This window comes from Ochlerotatus camptorhynchus, unplaced genomic scaffold, assembly GCF_037179485.1.
Source record: "Ochlerotatus camptorhynchus isolate MF236.1 unplaced genomic scaffold, CSIRO-AGI_Acam_v1.1 ptg000055l, whole genome shotgun sequence".
Classification (NCBI taxonomy): Eukaryota; Metazoa; Arthropoda; class Insecta; order Diptera; family Culicidae; genus Ochlerotatus; species Ochlerotatus camptorhynchus.
Window position 1 is genome coordinate 2,517,728 of NW_027040545.1, and position 19,773 is coordinate 2,537,500.

Below are 19,773 nucleotides of genomic sequence, written 5' to 3' on the forward strand. Positions count from 1 at the left end.
AAAAGTTCATTTGCTTTTCTGACAACAAATTGTACAAGAAATTATTTAAAATTCCAGAAAGTCCACATCTGTGCAGATTTTCTGACAGAATTTCAATGGAAACTGAATCAAAAGCCCCCTTAATGTCCAAGAATACTGAAGCCAATTGCTCCTTGTGCGCAAAGGCCAGTTGAATATCTGTGGAAAGCAGCGCTAGACAATCGTTTGTTCCTTTGCTCTTGCGGAACCCAAACTGTGTATTTGATAGCAAGTTATTTGATTCGACCCAGTGATCGAGTCTCCGAAGGATTATTTTCTCCAACAATTTCCTAATGCACGAAAGCATAGCAATCGGACGGTATGAGTTATGGTCAGACGCTGATTTGCCAGGTTTTTAATGGCTATTACTTTGACCTGTCTCCATTCAGGCGGTACAATGTTGTTTTCTAGCAAGGAATTGAATAAATCTAGCAAGCGTCTTTTAGCGATATCTGGGAGATTTTTCAGAAGATTGAATTTAATCATATCGCTTCCCGGTGAGGAGTTGTTCGATGAAAGAAGAGCCATAGAGAAATCCAGCATTGAGAATGGTCTATCCAGAGAGCCGCCGCTAGGAGACGCTTCTCGAAGAATATTTTGTGCTGGAACTGAGTCCGGACAGACATTTTTAGCGAAATCGAATATCCATCGGTTGGAGTATTCTTCACTTTCATTGAAAGATGAGCGGTTACGCATGTTGCGAGCCACCCTCCACAAGGTGTTCATTGAGGTTTCTCGTGAGAGTCCCTCGACGAAATTGCGCCAATAACCGCGTTTTTTTGCTTTGATTAATTGTTTCAGCTTTGTCTCAAGCTTTGAATATTCCTCGAAGTAAGTGGAGGTTTTGTGTCTACGAAAAGCTTTGAAAGCATCAGATTTTTCTACATACAATTTTGTGCATTCTTCGTCCCAACCAGGTGTGGCTGGTCTCCTTTTAAAGGGTGCACTTGGAACTTTTATTTTTTGTGCTTCCAGTGAGCTTTTGTAAATCAAATCGGCTAGGAATCGATATTCTTCCAATGGTGGAAGCGCATCTATTGATTCGACACCGATTGTCACCGCCGTTGCATATTTCTGCCAGTCGATGTTCCTTGTAAGATCAAATGGAACCCGAGATGGTTCTGCAGAGTGAGGGGCAATCGTTGATTGAGTGGCAACGGAGGCAGCACTGTAATCGATCGTTGTCCGCGCAGGTGGGGGAAAGGTCATAGAATCGTTTCTGAAAGCCTTTTGCTTTAGCGTTTGCTTCACTGCAATTATTTTATTTTATTAGATTAGATTATAATAATTTTCATTTTACTCACAAATTTGGTGATTCTTTGTAGCGTGGGGCCTCTCCCTGCGCTTTAAGTTTTAGGTTAGCTTCTAGGTCCTAGGAGTTTAGAATTAGTTTCGTTTTAAGTTTAGATTTAATAGTTTGAACTTTTTACCTCCTTTCTAGATTTTAATAAACTCCAGCACTCCCTAATATAATAATATAATAAAGTAATATAACAGCAAAATAATTTTAACTGTAGCGGTAAGGAACACTACCGACCACGCCGCGAACTTTTATCCAAAAAAAAATATTCTTCCCCGTTTCACTGTCACTGCCGTTGACAGCTCGAGCCACCAGCGTTGACGTCTGTCAATATTTTTGCAGCGGCGCTTTAACAGCCTTTGGAAACGTCGGTTGACAGGGTGGGCAGCTCATCGAATCCTGCATCGACAGTCTCCCCCGGGTGTAGTCCGGTGTTCTCCGGAACTTCACGTTTCTCCTTCACATCGAGTAGTGCCAGCCTTGTCACCGGCCGCACTGGAGTTTTTCCACCAATCTTTACCACTGCTCTTCGCTTCCGGCCATCCGGATTCGGGATCATATGGATGATTCGTCCTCGCTCCCATCCATTCCGCTTCGCTGGCTCCGCCACCATTACCAGATCTCCAGGTTCGAGTGCTCTGGTTTCCTCAAACCATTTTGTTTGTCGACGGATCACCGGCAGGTACTCTATCAACCAGCGCTTCCAGAATGCCTCCAGTTGGCGTTGAATCAGCTCCCACGATCTACCTAGGATTTGCCGACGAACTAGCTCTGGCGACTGTCCCCGAACTACCGCTTCGCCTCCTTCGCTGATTCTCTTCACCCCATTCGAACTCAGCAGCAAAAAATGATTCGGTGTGAGTGCCTCTGCCTCCTCGGACTCGAGTGGTAAATACGTCAGAGGCCTTGAGTTTACCATATTCTCAGCCTCCACGACCAGTGTCTGCAGCCCTTCATCATCTAGCTTCCCCTCGGAGTACGCTTCTACCATCGCTGTCTTTACGGATTGAACCAAACGTTCCCAAGCTCCCCCCATGTGTGGTGCTCCCGGTGGTATAAAGCTCCATTTTGTGTTCCTACCGGTGAATGTTGTGGACAGTCCTTGGTTTATTTGGTGCTGCAGTACTCGGTCCGCCCCTTGGAAATTCGTTCCATTGTCGCTGAAGAACTCGGCTGGTGGCCCCCGGCGACCCACGAATCTGCGGACGCAGGAAATGCATGATTCCGTTGATAGTGAGTAGGCAACTTCTAAATGGACAGCGCGCACCGTAAGACAGGTGAACAGTGCGATCCACCGTTTGACGTTGGATCTTCCCAGCTTCACCAACAGCGGTCCGAAATAGTCCACTCCAGTATAAGTGAATGGTCGTTCGTGGTGCGCTAGACGTGCAGCCGGAAGTGGTGCCATCGGCGGAATCGTTGGTCGTGCTCGACGAATCTTGCAGAAGGCGCAATCGCGTTTCACTTGCTTGACCACCAATCGAAGTCTAGGGATTGTGTATAGCTGCCGGACCTCGTTAACCACCGTTTCGTCGTTCCCATGGTGATAATAGCGATGGTATCGGTTCACTAAGAGTTCCGTGACGCGATGCTTCCTCGGGAGGATCACCGGATGTCGCACGCCATAGGGAACATGTTCAGCTATCTCGATCCGACCGCGCTCGCGTAGCAATCCGTTACCATCCAGCATTGGCATCAGTTGATAGATGGAGCTTTGCTTCCCGATAACCTCCTGTCCCGCTTCGTTCGGCGCTTTATTCGACAGTGCGGCAACTTCATCTGGGTAGGATTCATGCTGTACCAACTTAAGGATTGTTTCTTCAGCCGCTCGAAGTTCCGATTGTTGCAACGGCCCGGAGTATTCCGGCCGCTTCTTGGACGTGTTGTGCAGGAATCGAAGAGCGTATGCGGTTGCACGTTGCAGCCTATCCCAGGATGAGAACCGATTGAAGTCTATTGCGGGTTCAAACGATCGGTGGTGCAGAATCGATGCACGCATTTCTTCGTTAGTAGCGGTCACTGGTTCTTTAATACGGGGCCACTCTTTTTCCGGCAATCGTAGAAAGTTGGGTCCTTGAAACCAACTGCTGTCGTGATCGAAGTACGGGCCACTTCCCCATTTCGTCGCTTCATCCGCTGGATTGGATTTTGACGGTACCCACCGCCACTGAGCTGCCGTTGAATGTTCCAGGATCTCGCCTATCCGATAGGAGACGAACTGTCGATAGTTACGCGGATCAGCTTTAATCCAGGCTAGCGCTGTTCTTGAATCCGTCCAGTACGTGGTCTTGGATACGGGAACGTTGTGGTTTTCTATGACGAATTTCGACCACCGTGCGCCCAAGACACATGCCTGTAGTTCCAGCCGGGGAATAGACCAAGGTTTCAGAGGAGCGACCTTTGATTTGGCGGCGATTAGGCAACCCTGCGGATCGCCGTCTTCGTTGAATGTGCGTAGATAGACCGCACAAGAATACGCCACCTCGCTTGCGTCGACGAACACATGGACTTCAGAATTCTGGTAGGTCCTCCGAGTAGCACTAGGGAAGTAACATCTTGGGATTCGGATCTCGGCTATGTATTCGATCATCTGTATCCACCTCTGCCATTTCTTGTAGACCTCATCACTGACTTGTTCGTCCCACTCCGTACCTACTCGCCATAGGTCCTGAATCAGAACCTTTCCGTGGATGATGAACGGCGAAAGCAACCCCAACGGATCAAATAGGGTCATCACACATCGCAGCACCTGTCTCTTCGTCGGCCTCGTAGTTGTGCGTATCAGCGTTTGCACCTCTTCGCTCATCTGTGTAGAGAAACTCAGTTCATCGGTTGACGGACTCCAAAGCATACCGAGCACCCTTTCGGTTTTCGCGCCTTCGATCAGGTCCAGCTCCTTATCGGCATCGTGTTGGACTACGCCTAGTCTGTTGAGCACCGTGCTGCTGTTCGACCGCCAGTTATGAAGCTTGAATCCTCCGTTGCCATGAACGTAGCGCACATCGCTTGCCACCTTTGCTGCTTCCTCCACGGAGCTAAAGCTCGCCAGATAATCGTCGACGTAGTGGTCGTGAATGATCGCTTTTGCCGCTTCGGGGTAGGCTTCGGAATGTTCCTCGGCGTTGCGGTTTTTCACGAATTGTGCTGATGCTGGCGAGCAGGTGCTCCCGAATGTTGCAACATCCATCACGTACACCGTTGGATTGTCGGATGGATTAGTGCGCCATAAAAATAGTTGAGAAATCTTGTCTTCTTCTCGGATCCGGAGTTGGTGGAACATCTCCTGAACATCCGAACTTACTGCCACCCCATACTGACGGAAGCGGAATAGGACCCCTGGTAGAGAAGATAGTTGATCCGGGCCTTTGAGTAGTGCACTATTCAGAGATACACCATCTACTTTAGCGGCCGCATCCCAGATGATACGGACCTTCCCCGGTTTCTTGGGGTTCATGACTGCTCCTACTGGTAGGTACCACGTTCTCCTTGGGTCGGCTGCTTCCATTTCCGCTTTCGTCGCCTTATGTGCATAGCCCTTCACTTCGTATTCGCGTATTTGTCGATGTAGATTCTCCTTCAGCTCCGGGTCACGATCCATCCGTCGTTCAAGGCATTCTAGTCGACGCAGTGCCATCGTATAGCTGTTTGGGAATTCCACTTGGTCCTCCTTCCAAATTAATCCCGTCTCAAAACGGTCCGCAACTCGTCGAGTTGTAGTTTCCATGATGGTCACCGCTCGTTGATCATCCTTCGTCAACGGAGTTTCCACTAGACCCGTTCCAGTGTTCTCAATATCGAAAAAATCTTTCACCGTCTCGTGGAGCTTCTCGTCACAGGCGCATTCTCCAACGTGGAAGCTGTACGATTCACGATTGCTGCTTCCTCGAGGACCATAGACGCACCAGCCTAGCCTTGTTTTAGCAGCCACCGGCGCAGATCCATCACCTTCTCTTATCTTCAGCGGAAGTGCCAGATGCAGATTGTCGATGCCGATGAGGATCTTGGGTTTGGCATTCTGATAGCTGCTTACTGGGATGCCCTTTAGGTGCGGGTACACTTTCACCGCTTCTTCGGCCTGGAAGCTTTGGACGGGAAGACTGAGATTGTTGACGGTCCTCGCGTTCACCAACTTGTGGCGTTTGCTCTGCCCATTTCCAGCGATCTCGATAGTGATCCGTCGCGATTCCTTCTCCAATCGCGAAGTATCGCCAGTCCACCGAAGACATAGAGGATGAGGCGTCCCCTTCACGCCCAGCGCAGTAGCCAGGTCGTGTTCCACTAGTGTCAGGTCAGAACCCTCATCGAGGAAGGCGAAAGTTTCAATTGACCCACTACGACCGTGGAGTATCACGGGAATGATACGGAAGAGTTTCGATGACATTGCGTGATGGTGGGTATGGTTATCGGCTACCTGAACTCTCGGCGTCGGTGCCGACAACTTTGGTGGTCCTCTTTGGGAGTGGAGGAGAGGATGGTGGCGAAACTGGCAGCCTTCAATGTCGCATGTCTTTCGTCCTCGACACGCACGACGTCCATGGTTAAACAGGCAGTTCTGGCACAGCAACAGCGCACGAACTCTTCTCCAGCGATCGTCGATGTCCAATTTCTTGAAGACTTCACAATCGCGCACTCGATGCCCACTTTTGTTGCAGTTCAGGCAGTCGAATTGTTTGGGTGATTCCCTCGATTCGCTCGATGAAACTCCGGAACTCCCCGCGCTTTCCACTGCATGGGCGTTCACGAACCCCTTGCTCTTCGGACGGTCGCGAGCACTGCCCCTTTTACCTTCTGGCTCAAAGGTCACCACACTTGTCGCATCCTGTACCACTGACGCCATATAGTCACCGAAGGTTTTTAGATCGACGTGATCGAATCCCCGCTTGTATCCCGCCCACATCATTCGTTGGTCCGCGGGAAGTTTAGTAACGAGTTCCTGCAGAAGAGACGGGTTCGATAGGTGAGCGCGTTCATTCGCCGCTTCAATGTGGTCGCATAAGGCCTGCACCGCCATCCCGAAGTCGATGAGTCCTTCCAACCTGTCGGACTTTGGAGCTGGGATTTCCCGCACCTTGCTCAGCAGAGAATTTATCAGCAGTTCCGGTCGTCCAAACCGCATACGAAGAGTCTCGATCACCTGGGGCACCGCTGCTGGCAATACCAACCGACTGCGCACAGTTTCCAGCGCCGGTCCAGTCAAACATCGTTGGAGGCGAAGCATATTCTCTCCATCCGAAAAACCGCAAGCTTCAGTCGTGTAGCGATAATTCGAAATGAAGATCGGCCAGTCCGCAGGGTCACCGGAGAATCGAGGAAGTTCCTTAGCCAGGGACTGCCTTGCTGCTAGCTGCTGCTGTGTGGGAGCACCGTGTTGCACTGGGGAAGGAATCGCTTGGTATCTTCGTGTACTTTCTGACTGACGAGGGGGCTGAGACGAATCAACCGTACGCGGGGGAGGTTCACGCGTTTGCTCTCCGATTGAGTGTTGTTCGGATTGACGGTTATCTCGAGTCAAGGTTTTCGAGGCATTCGGGCGCGCGAGGGATTCTCGCAGCTGCTCGTGAAAATTTGAGGGGGGCATATTAAGTTCTCCCGGGCGCGCGTCAATTCGCAGCTGCTCACGGGTTGTTTCGTAATCATTGGTCGTGGGGCAATGGTAGGAAGGGGATACGTTCATATGATTCAAGGCTTGACGCTTACCTGGGGGTTCGACGTGGTTCGGACGCATTTCAGCGTTTGGTTGACTTACCGAAGGCAAACTGGGTTGGCTTACCGGATCCCTCAATTGCCAGAGAGGGTTCTGCGATGTGTGATGACCCTATTTGATCCGTTGGGGAACCTTTCCGTGGATGATGAACGGCGAAAGCAACCCCAACGGATCAAATAGGGTCATCACACATCGCAGCACCTGTCTCTTCGTCGGCCTCGTAGTTGTGCGTATCAGCGTTTGCACCTCTTCGCTCATCTGTGTAGAGAAACTCAGTTCATCGGTTGACGGACTCCAAAGCATACCGAGCACCCTTTCGGTTTTCGCGCCTTCGATCAGGTCCAGCTCCTTATCGGCATCGTGTTGGACTACGCCTAGTCTGTTGAGCACCGTGCTGCTGTTCGACCGCCAGTTATGAAGCTTGAATCCTCCGTTGCCATGAACGTAGCGCACATCGCTTGCCACCTTTGCTGCTTCCTCCACGGAGCTAAAGCTCGCCAGATAATCGTCGACGTAGTGGTCGTGAATGATCGCTTTTGCCGCTTCGGGGTAGGCTTCGGAATGTTCCTCGGCGTTGCGGTTTTTCACGAATTGTGCTGATGCTGGCGAGCAGGTGCTCCCGAATGTTGCAACATCCATCACGTACACCGTTGGATTGTCGGATGGATTAGTGCGCCATAAAAATAGTTGAGAAATCTTGTCTTCTTCTCGGATCCGGAGTTGGTGGAACATCTCCTGAACATCCGAACTTACTGCCACCCCATACTGACGGAAGCGGAATAGGACCCCTGGTAGAGAAGATAGTTGATCCGGGCCTTTGAGTAGTGCACTATTCAGAGATACACCATCTACTTTAGCGGCCGCATCCCAGATGATACGGACCTTCCCCGGTTTCTTGGGGTTCATGACTGCTCCTACTGGTAGGTACCACGTTCTCCTTGGGTCGGCTGCTTCCATTTCCGCTTTCGTCGCCTTATGTGCATAGCCCTTCACTTCGTATTCGCGTATTTGTCGATGTAGATTCTCCTTCAGCTCCGGGTCACGATCCATCCGTCGTTCAAGGCATTCTAGTCGACGCAGTGCCATCGTATAGCTGTTTGGGAATTCCACTTGGTCCTCCTTCCAAATTAATCCCGTCTCAAAACGGTCCGCAACTCGTCGAGTTGTAGTTTCCATGATGGTCACCGCTCGTTGATCATCCTTCGTCAACGGAGTTTCCACTAGACCCGTTCCAGTGTTCTCAATATCGAAAAAATCTTTCACCGTCTCGTGGAGCTTCTCGTCACAGGCGCATTCTCCAACGTGGAAGCTGTACGATTCACGATTGCTGCTTCCTCGAGGACCATAGACGCACCAGCCTAGCCTTGTTTTAGCAGCCACCGGCGCAGATCCATCACCTTCTCTTATCTTCAGCGGAAGTGCCAGATGCAGATTGTCGATGCCGATGAGGATCTTGGGTTTGGCATTCTGATAGCTGCTTACTGGGATGCCCTTTAGGTGCGGGTACACTTTCACCGCTTCTTCGGCCTGGAAGCTTTGGACGGGAAGACTGAGATTGTTGACGGTCCTCGCGTTCACCAACTTGTGGCGTTTGCTCTGCCCATTTCCAGCGATCTCGATAGTGATCCGTCGCGATTCCTTCTCCAATCGCGAAGTATCGCCAGTCCACCGAAGACATAGAGGATGAGGCGTCCCCTTCACGCCCAGCGCAGTAGCCAGGTCGTGTTCCACTAGTGTCAGGTCAGAACCCTCATCGAGGAAGGCGAAAGTTTCAATTGACCCACTACGACCGTGGAGTATCACGGGAATGATACGGAAGAGTTTCGATGACATTGCGTGATGGTGGGTATGGTTATCGGCTACCTGAACTCTCGGCGTCGGTGCCGACAACTTTGGTGGTCCTCTTTGGGAGTGGAGGAGAGGATGGTGGCGAAACTGGCAGCCTTCAATGTCGCATGTCTTTCGTCCTCGACACGCACGACGTCCATGGTTAAACAGGCAGTTCTGGCACAGCAACAGCGCACGAACTCTTCTCCAGCGATCGTCGATGTCCAATTTCTTGAAGACTTCACAATCGCGCACTCGATGCCCACTTTTGTTGCAGTTCAGGCAGTCGAATTGTTTGGGTGATTCCCTCGATTCGCTCGATGAAACTCCGGAACTCCCCGCGCTTTCCACTGCATGGGCGTTCACGAACCCCTTGCTCTTCGGACGGTCGCGAGCACTGCCCCTTTTACCTTCTGGCTCAAAGGTCACCACACTTGTCGCATCCTGTACCACTGACGCCATATAGTCACCGAAGGTTTTTAGATCGACGTGATCGAATCCCCGCTTGTATCCCGCCCACATCATTCGTTGGTCCGCGGGAAGTTTAGTAACGAGTTCCTGCAGAAGAGACGGGTTCGATAGGTGAGCGCGTTCATTCGCCGCTTCAATGTGGTCGCATAAGGCCTGCACCGCCATCCCGAAGTCGATGAGTCCTTCCAACCTGTCGGACTTTGGAGCTGGGATTTCCCGCACCTTGCTCAGCAGAGAATTTATCAGCAGTTCCGGTCGTCCAAACCGCATACGAAGAGTCTCGATCACCTGGGGCACCGCTGCTGGCAATACCAACCGACTGCGCACAGTTTCCAGCGCCGGTCCAGTCAAACATCGTTGGAGGCGAAGCATATTCTCTCCATCCGAAAAACCGCAAGCTTCAGTCGTGTAGCGATAATTCGAAATGAAGATCGGCCAGTCCGCAGGGTCACCGGAGAATCGAGGAAGTTCCTTAGCCAGGGACTGCCTTGCTGCTAGCTGCTGCTGTGTGGGAGCACCGTGTTGCACTGGGGAAGGAATCGCTTGGTATCTTCGTGTACTTTCTGACTGACGAGGGGGCTGAGACGAATCAACCGTACGCGGGGGAGGTTCACGCGTTTGCTCTCCGATTGAGTGTTGTTCGGATTGACGGTTATCTCGAGTCAAGGTTTTCGAGGCATTCGGGCGCGCGAGGGATTCTCGCAGCTGCTCGTGAAAATTTGAGGGGGGCATATTAAGTTCTCCCGGGCGCGCGTCAATTCGCAGCTGCTCACGGGTTGTTTCGTAATCATTGGTCGTGGGGCAATGGTAGGAAGGGGATACGTTCATATGATTCAAGGCTTGACGCTTACCTGGGGGTTCGACGTGGTTCGGACGCATTTCAGCGTTTGGTTGACTTACCGAAGGCAAACTGGGTTGGCTTACCGGATCCCTCAATTGCCAGAGAGGGTTCTGCAGACTAGTATTTGCTTCCGGTACCGATTCCAACGTCTGGCTCGCCTTAGGAATGGCGCCGGTCTGCTTCTCCATTCGCGGCTCGTTTGTTGTCGTCGCTTGCTTTGGTAGTCGTCGTCCTACCGGATCGCTTGCATCCGACCGTTGAGCTTGTCCGCTTGCTTCTTCACCGGACTGGAACTCTTCCAGAAGGGTTCTGCACACCTCCATCTGTACACGTAACGCTGACAGTTGCTCAGGTGTTGGTTTGGCGCGCTTTTCGCACTGCTCAACACGGTTCCTGAGTTCCAAAAGGGCGGTTAGTGGATGCTCCTTTTCCTGTTGAGACCTTGAAGCGGATGGCTCCAGCACTGCAGTCGAACCCATCGGTGGTACGGTAGTTCTGGGTGTACCCAACAGTGGTGTTGATCGACGAACAGACGAAGCTAAGGGAGCCCCGGGGGTAGGTGGAGTTGGAAGGCGCATACGTTGGGCGGGCGGCGCCACTTTAATGTTCGCACCACTGGATGAAACGCCACCACAATGGCTGCCTGCTATGTCTCCTCCTAGCACGTTGTCAATGAGCTGTTGCTGCTCGTCAAGATGACGACGTTGTAGCGCTAGCTCTGCACGAGCTCTTTCGGCTTGTTGCCTTTCCACCAGCTGGCTCAGGCAAACCGAAAACGCTGACGTTGTGCTGGAGCGACTAGATCCGCTTCGAAGGGAGGCGATGTCATCCTTCTGCTGGGTAATGCAGTTGCTACATACCCACGCCCGGTCCGCGACACTATCATTCACTCCGGCGCACGTGTAATGGTGCCACCTGTCGCATTGGTCACACTGGACCATGTTTTCCGCGCGATCCGGTCGTTGACAACTTACGCAACTGGACTCCTCGTCCATTACCGGTCCGACGGCTCTCGCTAACCTCGATTCGTCCATTTCGATCGAGTTCACTTGCAACAGCAAATTTTGAAGTTTGTCCGCGCAGGTGGGGGAAAGGTCATAGAATCGTTTCTGAAAGCCTTTTGCTTTAGCGTTTGCTTCACTGCAATTATTTTATTTTATTAGATTAGATTATAATAATTTTCATTTTACTCACAAATTTGGTGATTCTTTGTAGCGTGGGGCCTCTCCCTGCGCTTTAAGTTTTAGGTTAGCTTCTAGGTCCTAGGAGTTTAGAATTAGTTTCGTTTTAAGTTTAGATTTAATAGTTTGAACTTTTTACCTCCTTTCTAGATTTTAATAAACTCCAGCACTCCCTAATATAATAATATAATAAAGTAATATAACAGCAAAATAATTTTAACTGTAGCGGTAAGGAACACTACCGACCACGCCGCGAACTTTTATCCAAAAAAAAATATTCTTCCCCGTTTCACTGTCACTGCCGTTGACAGCTCGAGCCACCAGCGTTGACGTCTGTCAATATTTTTGCAGCGGCGCTTTAACAGCCTTTGGAAACGTCGGTTGACAGGGTGGGCAGCTCATCGAATCCTGCATCGACAATCGTCGTGTAACCGGTGGGAAGTTCTGGTCATTTGTTTCCAGCTCCTTCTTACGACCGTTTCTCGTCGATGCTTTCTTCTGGATCTCGATGTACTCGGCGCGCTTTCGGCAGGCCTTGCTTGTAGCTTTGTGAGCAGCACCGCAGTCACCGACAAACCGACATGAATGACCACAGCAAAAACAATAAAATTTCTGACCAAAGCACACTACTGACATGACGAAACGAGCGAGAGAGAAACTGTTGAGGTTAAGAGGAAATGAGGGCTCAGTAGAGGAAATAAGGCAACACATGTGGACGCTAGTACCATAGAGGTAACTAAGCCAATTTAATACCGTTAGTTTCGTATTGATTGTTGCTAGTACGCTACAGACAAGAGTGAATTTATTGGTGTTTTTTTTAACATTTGATATGACGTTAAGCAGTGTTGCCTGAAGGGATTTCGTTCAGTCGTTGCAAGTCGAACCGGGGGGTTCAACAAAAACGTCGACTGTACTGCTCAGTCTGGCAGCGAATGATCAATGATCTTATGAAATTGACAATCTTCGGTTTCCAAGCTTTACAAATGTCGTACCACCTCTGCTAGTGATGACTATGTTTCCAGCTCGTTTCAGATCAACAAATGAAGTTCGATACAATTATTTATGTCATTGTTTTGGATGATCTGAATTATGGGACTGAACCAATACCATGTGCATTTCAATTTGCGATGACAATCATTTTACAGAGAGCATTATTACGTATTTCAACTGAGGTCCGTTCGCTTCTCGTATCAGTCTTTGCGTCCTTTGCGTGTTTCAAGCGAGTCCAATAATGCACCAGAAATATGTACACCACTTATTGTAGCCAACTTCTGCTGTAGTCTTCGACAGAAGTTGAGAATGAATGAAACCTGGACTTTTCGAAGTGAATCGTAACAGCCACCACGCAGGTTCTAATCCGTCGAAATGATCATCATTTATTTGCACATTCTCTCGTCATTCTACTACTGTGTTGTGACGGTGTATAATGGAGTCACTGTTGCCACGTACACTTAAATGGTGGATAATTTACGAATTTCTTTCCATACGTACCTATACTCACGCTACTTCTAGCTGGGAGGGAGGGGGAGGATGTAGTAGGAATTGGTTTCTGTCAGAAGGAGAGCTGGAAAATCCGATGATCCGTTGTACAAAACGGGATTAAAATTCCGCTGGGTTGGCTGGGACGATGTTGGGTGTGTGTGTTCCGATTTGTTAAAATTCTAATATCAGCAGTCGGTTTTTTGTAAAAACTGTGACCCATGTAAATTCGAGATCCAATTTTGACCATGTTGACATGAATCGAAATCTGATTATTTGATTTAATTTTTGGGATATCCTTACGGGACCGGGGTTACATTTCTCTCCTATGGTTTTTATGTTGTAGTAATGTAATAGATGTATAATAAATTACGAGGGTTGTTTTTTTTTCTTTTGAGGGAAGTCCCACTTAGTCTAGTTCTACTATTTCCTCGGGATCAGTCATGAATCGCTTTTGTGCTGCGGTGATGATCGAACCCCGGTTGAGGCCGCTGCTACTGGCTTCCTAAAAAGTGAAAAGGCGATAGTACTCGTTAGTTAGATCGCAAGGATGAAGAGAATTGCATTTGATCAGTCGTACATTCATTTGAGAATAGCGCTGCTGTTCCTGCTGCCGAAGAAAGCGAATCTGCTCCATAGAGTAGTTGGCGGCATTAGCATCCATCATACCACCACCGCCGACACTGCTAGGCATAATTACAGGTTGTGGGATCTGGTGGTGTTGCTGCTGCATCATCGGTGGTGCCTGCTGGGGTTGTTGCATCATCATTGGATTGTAGCTCATGCCGGTGTAGGGATTCGGTGCCTCAAGTTGGTAGTACAATTCGAGCAGGCTTTTGTACATCTGAAAAGGTCAAGATTTGGGTATTAGGGGGGGAAATCTATTGGTATCTATTGGTATGCGGTTGTTATCTTTATACCGATAGATCACCATCTTTCATCTGCCGGCAAAGTTCTTGCATTAGGAATGGAATCATGGAGGCAATGTTGGCCTCATTGAAGCTGGGATTATCGTGACGGGCTTTCATGTTCAGAAGCTTCAGCAGAACGTCGTTTCTAAAGCCGAAAATACTGCTGGATGTGACTGGGCCGTTCATTGCTAAGAAGAGGGGTAACATTTGATAGATAACCGATTGATTGAAGGATTTTAAAATGCCTTACCTCGTCCCATTCCCATGTTCATGCCCATGCCGTAAGCTGCGTTACCCATGCCATAGTTGGTGACCGGAGGACGATTCTTCTCCTGCTCGAACTCATCCCAAGCTGCTTTACGCTCCTCCTCGTTCAGCGTTTCCTCTTCCTTGTTCTCCAGAAGCGAATCGTGCTCGTGATACTTGTATAGTAGAACGTCGAACTTTTTCAGCAGTTCGGCAAACAAGCGGTCCTTCGGCAGATTCGGCGTTGGACGTGCCTCCTCCGGTTCGATGTTGTCGTAACGGTACAGTTCTTGTAGGTCGTTTTCCTTGTAGTGCCGGTCGATCTGCTGTTCGTCAATGACACGTTTTGATATGGCCTGTTTTGTAACTTGCCGTTCGTAGATCTTCTCCTCCATTGTGCCCTAGAAAGAGCAGTCGTTATGGTGTGTACACAGGAATTAAACACGAACAAAAATAGATATTACCATGGCAAGAAACCGGTAGACGTAGCAGGGTTTGTTCTGTCCAAACCGATACACTCGGAATATGCTCTGTATGTCATGTGATGGATTCCACGAAACGTCAAAGATCACGACCCGATTGGCGGCCACGAGATTGATACCGAGCCCACCGGCTCTCGTGGAGATGAGGAATAGCCTGTGGTTGGGAAGATTTAATATATCATTATCATAATCCGCGCTAGTTGCTTTCTCTATCCATACCTAGCCCGATGGTTACTCTCGTCGTTAAAGATCTTACAGGCGGAGTTCCGGTTCTCGATGGCGGTGGATCCATCCAAACGGAAGTAGTCCAATCCCTGCGTCCACGAGCCCTGATATTTGTCCAGCTCGGTATCCCTTTCGTCTTCGTCCTTTTGCGTATTCTCGTCCACGAGTGCCAGAAAGTGTTCGATAACGTCGAGTGCGTAGAGAGATTGCGAGAAGACAAGCCTACAACAAGTTTGATAATCCATTTTGTAGCCAGACATACAACAAATCTACTTACAATTTATCACCGATAGCTTCGCATTCTTTCAGAATTTCAAATAGCACCTGCAGCTTGCCCGAATGTTCCAAATTATCTAACTCCTCCTCGGGAACCATCGACATCCACCATTCGGTGGGGTTCTCATTCTTCTGCTCCACAATTACCGGAAGATCCTCTTCTGCGAAAAAATAATCATTGTGATTCCAATCGAAAAAAAAAAAAATAAAATAAAAGAAACCCACCCTCCACATTGGGATTGTTCCGGGTGCGCCGAGCAGCTGCTGCAACCGACGCCAACGTCTGCTCTTCCTTCTTATTTTTCTTTTTATGACTGTCGTCGCTGCCACCGCCGGATTCGGATTCCGATTCGGACGTGTCTTCCTGTTCGCTGTCGTCGTCGTCGAGGAAGTCCTTAATCGAACCAACTGAGTCCTCGTCCGACATCATGTCACGCTAACGAAAGATTGAATATATGTATATATATGTTTTTAATGTTCCGATCGATCACTTTTCTGGCACCATTCATCCACGAACAAGTAGTGATTTGCACTTGAATATCTTTAATCTTGGAATCTTTTGATCTTTGACTATGTTCTGGTACTTGGGAATCCTGTGATCCAGCCCAGGGTATTTTTATGAGATCCCAGAAGACCTCGAGTTCAAGAACAAGATAACCCGAAGGACCTTGAAACAACCCTTAATTTTCACTGAATACGTCGGTAGATTGATACGTCAAAACCCTCTGTCCAGAAATTGATCAGATCCAGTCTTGACGGTCTCTGATCTTTTGATCGATGCGCAACCGATTTGCCCTTGAATTCCTTCTGATCTTTACCGAAAATCGTAGGGGAAATTATGGTTTCGGCACTTCTTTACCTATTATCGAAGACAACAAATCAAGAAGACTGGCAACTCTTTAATTTTCTCATACGAACGCTATGAACGACAGGTACAATTGCGTCATCTGCCGCTCAAAGGTAAATGCTTCGAACGAATTTGTTAGCAAAGATTACATTCTCAGAAGAAGGGTTTGTATATTTTCAATGCGTTGCTTCCACCTTCACTCAAGCGCAGCGCCATTATATCTGTCGCTTGAATTCTGGCAAAGTTGCCAGTCTTCTTGATTTGTTGTCTTCGCTATAATCGTCAGGGGAGTAAATGAAGTCCTTGTAGATCGATCTACACCGCACCAAGCAAAGCGAGAGCATTCTTCAATTGGAAGATTGCCGTAAACGCTCGACGTAGATGTCGCCACTGCATGATGATGATAATGTTGACAGACTGCATATAAAATTCGTGAAAATTAGCGTTGAATCATAATTTTCATCAAGCCTGTGTAAAATCCTTCCAATATAACATTCGAATTGAAGAAGAAAACGTTTTTACCATCAGACTGATGTGCATCTTTGACTTTTCCAGTTGAACTTTCATCAGATATATTCATTTCATTTCGCGGCTCCATCAATGCTGCATCGTAAATATGATGTAAACAGAAGTAAATTGCTCAATTACTCAAAATAAAGATGATTTGTCATGTTGTTATCACTTTCAAAACCATCCGGCACCATTTTATAGTATGGTGCGTGTTGAGTAAAGCAAGTTCCGTAGCGTTTTCCGTCGAAAATTGTGAGTATCAATATGTTTGCTTAGAAAAGGCCAAAATGAACATTTATTGAATATTGGCGTCCTATACAACCAATTCTCCATTACCACCAGCATGATACAACCTTCCTAAGTAAATTCACTTAATTTCCACTTTCATCTTAGTGGAAATCGCACATATTCACAATTTTCCGAAAAATGCAGCTGCGCAGGAGGTAACCTCTCGCTGTGGGTGCAAACTTGTTATGCATTATTTTCCATGAAAACATCTCCGATCCATACCGAAACAATAACAATTAGTTTTCAAATACGTTTTCTTACACGATTCAAGCAAAAGTTTCCACGAGAAATTATTAGTTTTTCTTTATGGACCGATTTGCCCCAAAAATCGTCTGTTTTACTTGGAAAATTTGGAAACTATCCTCCTTCTAGTAGTTCTCACTTCGAAATGTAGGAGGCGAAAGCTTGGAAAAGTTTCACTGCAAGACGCAATGGTTTGGAACGCATTTCAGCATTTTAAGCACATTCAAAAGATGGAAACATTCTTTTCTTTATAAATGTATTCAAATAAGGATAGCGACGCCGGTGGTGTAGTGGCAAGGGTTTAATCAAATAAAGAAATAATCCCTTCTCTAGTGAAATAGAAAATGATCTCTCTATTATTAAACTACTTAACGAAGGAAATATTCCATTCTTTATCAAAATATTGTGAATTTTCATTTTGGGTATGGAGACTCCATACACAATTATAGGAACTTAACGTTTCTAACGTACTGCAGCTATAGGAGCGTTTACCGTAATATTTTTTTTTAAAAGAGGCGAATAACCACATGATGGTTAAGCCTCTATAATAAAAACGAAAAAAAAAAACTTATGAAGAGATCAATATTATTGTTCTTTTACACTTACCTTCTTCTGCTGCATGTACTCGTAGCGGTCGCTATTGTACCGTAGCACGCGTGGATGGGTCCAGATACGCTGCAAGTTCTGGAAATCAGAGAACAGCACCGACGACCGTTTGCTTTCATCGTTTCCTTGTTGTTTTCGGGCTTGCGTCTCCATGTAGTACTGTTAAACGAGGAGAGGTGATGAATTACAAGGACTTTCAGAAGAACGTCGCCTCGCACTTACTTTGTACAGAGTACACTGCAGCGGAGTCAGTTTAATCGACACGACAAACTCGAGCTTCGGGGGCAAGAACGGAGCCAGCACCGCGTAGTCCCTCCGTTGCACGCATCCATCCAGCAGTTTGTGCAACACGTGAGCTCGTCTCCGCATCAACTGAATATCGTACGGCGTGGAATCTGTGTACTGACCGTTGGTGATTGGGTTCACAAACCGGTTCATGTACTCGTTGTACGTTCCGAGAAGTTTTGGCTTCACGAAATGCACCATACAGTAATCTGTGGGTGTAGAGAAACATTGTCAGTTACCTAAACCGTACTTACAAGAGACATGAGTTAAGGGTCTTACATTCTTTCATATTGTTCTGAATGGGAGTACCGGTCAGTACAATCCGCCGCAAGGTTTTAATTTGGTTGACCGCTTTGGACAGAGATGTCTTCTCATTCTTCAGCAGATGACCCTCATCGCAAATGATCATATCCGGTCCTGGATCGACCAATGACGTTCGCAGCGATTCCCGTACCTTCTTCCGAATACGGCCAGTGGTTTGATTCGACAGGTTCCGGAACATGTCGTATCCCAGGATCATGACACCGCCCTCGTTGTGCCACTCCATCAGCTGATTGGCACGTATGACGTTGTTTTTGTATCTGCAAATGTGTCGATATTGTTTAGGAGAAACTTGAAACAAATTTGCAACTAGATACTTACTTTGAGATTTCGTAAATTTCCACGTCCGTGCCCTTCTTGACGTGTCTCATCCAGATTCGGAACTCGTTGACCCAGTTGAGAACCGTGGACAATGGGCAAACTACCAGTATCCGTTCGACTCCGGTCACTTCCGAATTGACGAGCAGGGTGTGCGCCAACGCTACGACTTGGAGCGTTTTACCTAGACCCATACAGTGGGCCAGAATACAGCCGGAACCTTTGCTATTGCGTGCCATTTCCAAGCTCTCAAAACACGCATCGAACATGAATTTGATTCCGTTCGCTTGATGGGGCTTCAACTTCTTCACCAAGTTCCTATCCACTTCCAGGAGCGGTTCCTTGGTTTCCTCGTCAAAGTCCAGCACCAGCTGGTTGATCTCCTTCACCTCTTCGGGCTTCTCGTCGTATACTTGGTTGTAGAGCTTCTGCCGGTCGGCGATACGCTGCTTGCGATCCTTCTCCTCCTGTTCAGCCTCTTTTGTCGTTTGTTCGAGGGCAGACTTCTTCAGCAACTTGCGAATATTCTTGCGACCTTTGCTGGGCGAATCATCTTCGCCATCGCTTTCGGAGCTTTTCTTGATGCGTTTGCGTCTTTTCCTGCAATTGAAAGTTGTATTTTAGTCACATTAGAATCCCAGAGTATATCCTACTAAAGTATCGTCCGTGGACTGAGTCCTCCCTTAGCTCGGCAGAGGTGCAGCTACAAAGCAAGACCATACTGGAGGCCGCTGGATTCGAGTTTTCCGGTCCGGGCTAGGAGTTTTTCGGGTTGGACAATTTCTTGACTTTCCTGGGCAATTCACTCTAAAAAATCTTCGATCATTTCCGCGTGGCTCACGTCAATGTCAAATTAAATTTTGATAAAATTTACGTGATTTTCATGTTCGTTGATGCTAAGTGAATTTCACGTAAAAAGTAAGTGATCATCATACATATACACGTCCAATCTACGTGAAAGATCACGTAGCTCATTCGAATGCTTCAACTTTCATGTTTACATGATGGTAGTAAAATTGATAAATATATCATGGCATGTTCGCTGGAGCTGATGATGAATGTGACAACATTTTCACATCAAACTTCCATGTGCGGTTGTGTGATTGTGGTGTGCTTACGTAAAATGAGATTACGTGATTTACATGTATGAAAAAGTGATTCAATATGGCGGCATCGATTTTATTAGTGGAAGAAGTGATTCCTTAACAGCAAACTGCAACTGTACTCGAAAAAAAAGTGTTCGCCAAAAATTTAACTTCAGTCGGATTTTCTTGAAACTTTCAGGGAATGAACTAATACATATGGATTATGTTTCGGCATAATTATTTTATTCAATTTCCTTTCCTTCGCTGAAAGCCCGCACCTTTCCCTTAAGACCCCTCATTACATTTTGT

At 47.8% G+C, this 19,773-nt stretch overlaps 3 protein-coding genes across 3 annotated transcripts in view; all 3 read right to left on the reverse strand.

Annotated features, from left to right (window-relative positions):
* Positions 1-1,667: 1,667 nt before the first annotated feature.
* On the reverse strand, positions 1,668-7,043 carry LOC135717445 (uncharacterized). The gene has a single exon (XM_065239536.1). It carries the CDS (start codon positions 7,041-7,043, stop codon positions 1,668-1,670), a length of 5,376 nt encoding a protein of 1,791 aa, XP_065095608.1.
* Positions 7,044-7,133: 90 nt separating this feature from the next.
* LOC135717446 (uncharacterized) lies at positions 7,134-11,195 on the reverse strand. Its single transcript, XM_065239537.1, has one exon. The coding sequence runs from the start codon at positions 11,193-11,195 to the stop codon at positions 7,134-7,136; it is 4,062 nt and encodes a 1,353-aa protein (XP_065095609.1).
* A 1,497-nt stretch (positions 11,196-12,692) lies between these two features.
* Positions 12,693-19,773, reverse strand: part of XNP — a 32,550-nt gene continuing 25,469 nt past the window's right edge. The window contains exons 4-15 of the mRNA XM_065239426.1: positions 18,383-18,979; positions 18,020-18,321; positions 17,678-17,949; positions 17,456-17,614; positions 15,187-15,397; positions 14,963-15,122; positions 14,680-14,907; positions 14,443-14,614; positions 13,983-14,379; positions 13,742-13,920; positions 13,402-13,665; positions 12,693-13,326 (exon numbers count right to left, since the gene is read on the reverse strand). Coding sequence (XP_065095498.1) covers positions 13,231-13,326; positions 13,402-13,665; positions 13,742-13,920; positions 13,983-14,379; positions 14,443-14,614; positions 14,680-14,907; positions 14,963-15,122; positions 15,187-15,397; positions 17,456-17,614; positions 17,678-17,949; positions 18,020-18,321; positions 18,383-18,979 — 3,037 coding nt within the window. The 3' untranslated portion in view covers positions 12,693-13,230. The remainder of the gene's footprint in view (positions 13,327-13,401; positions 13,666-13,741; positions 13,921-13,982; positions 14,380-14,442; positions 14,615-14,679; positions 14,908-14,962; positions 15,123-15,186; positions 15,398-17,455; positions 17,615-17,677; positions 17,950-18,019; positions 18,322-18,382; positions 18,980-19,773) is intronic.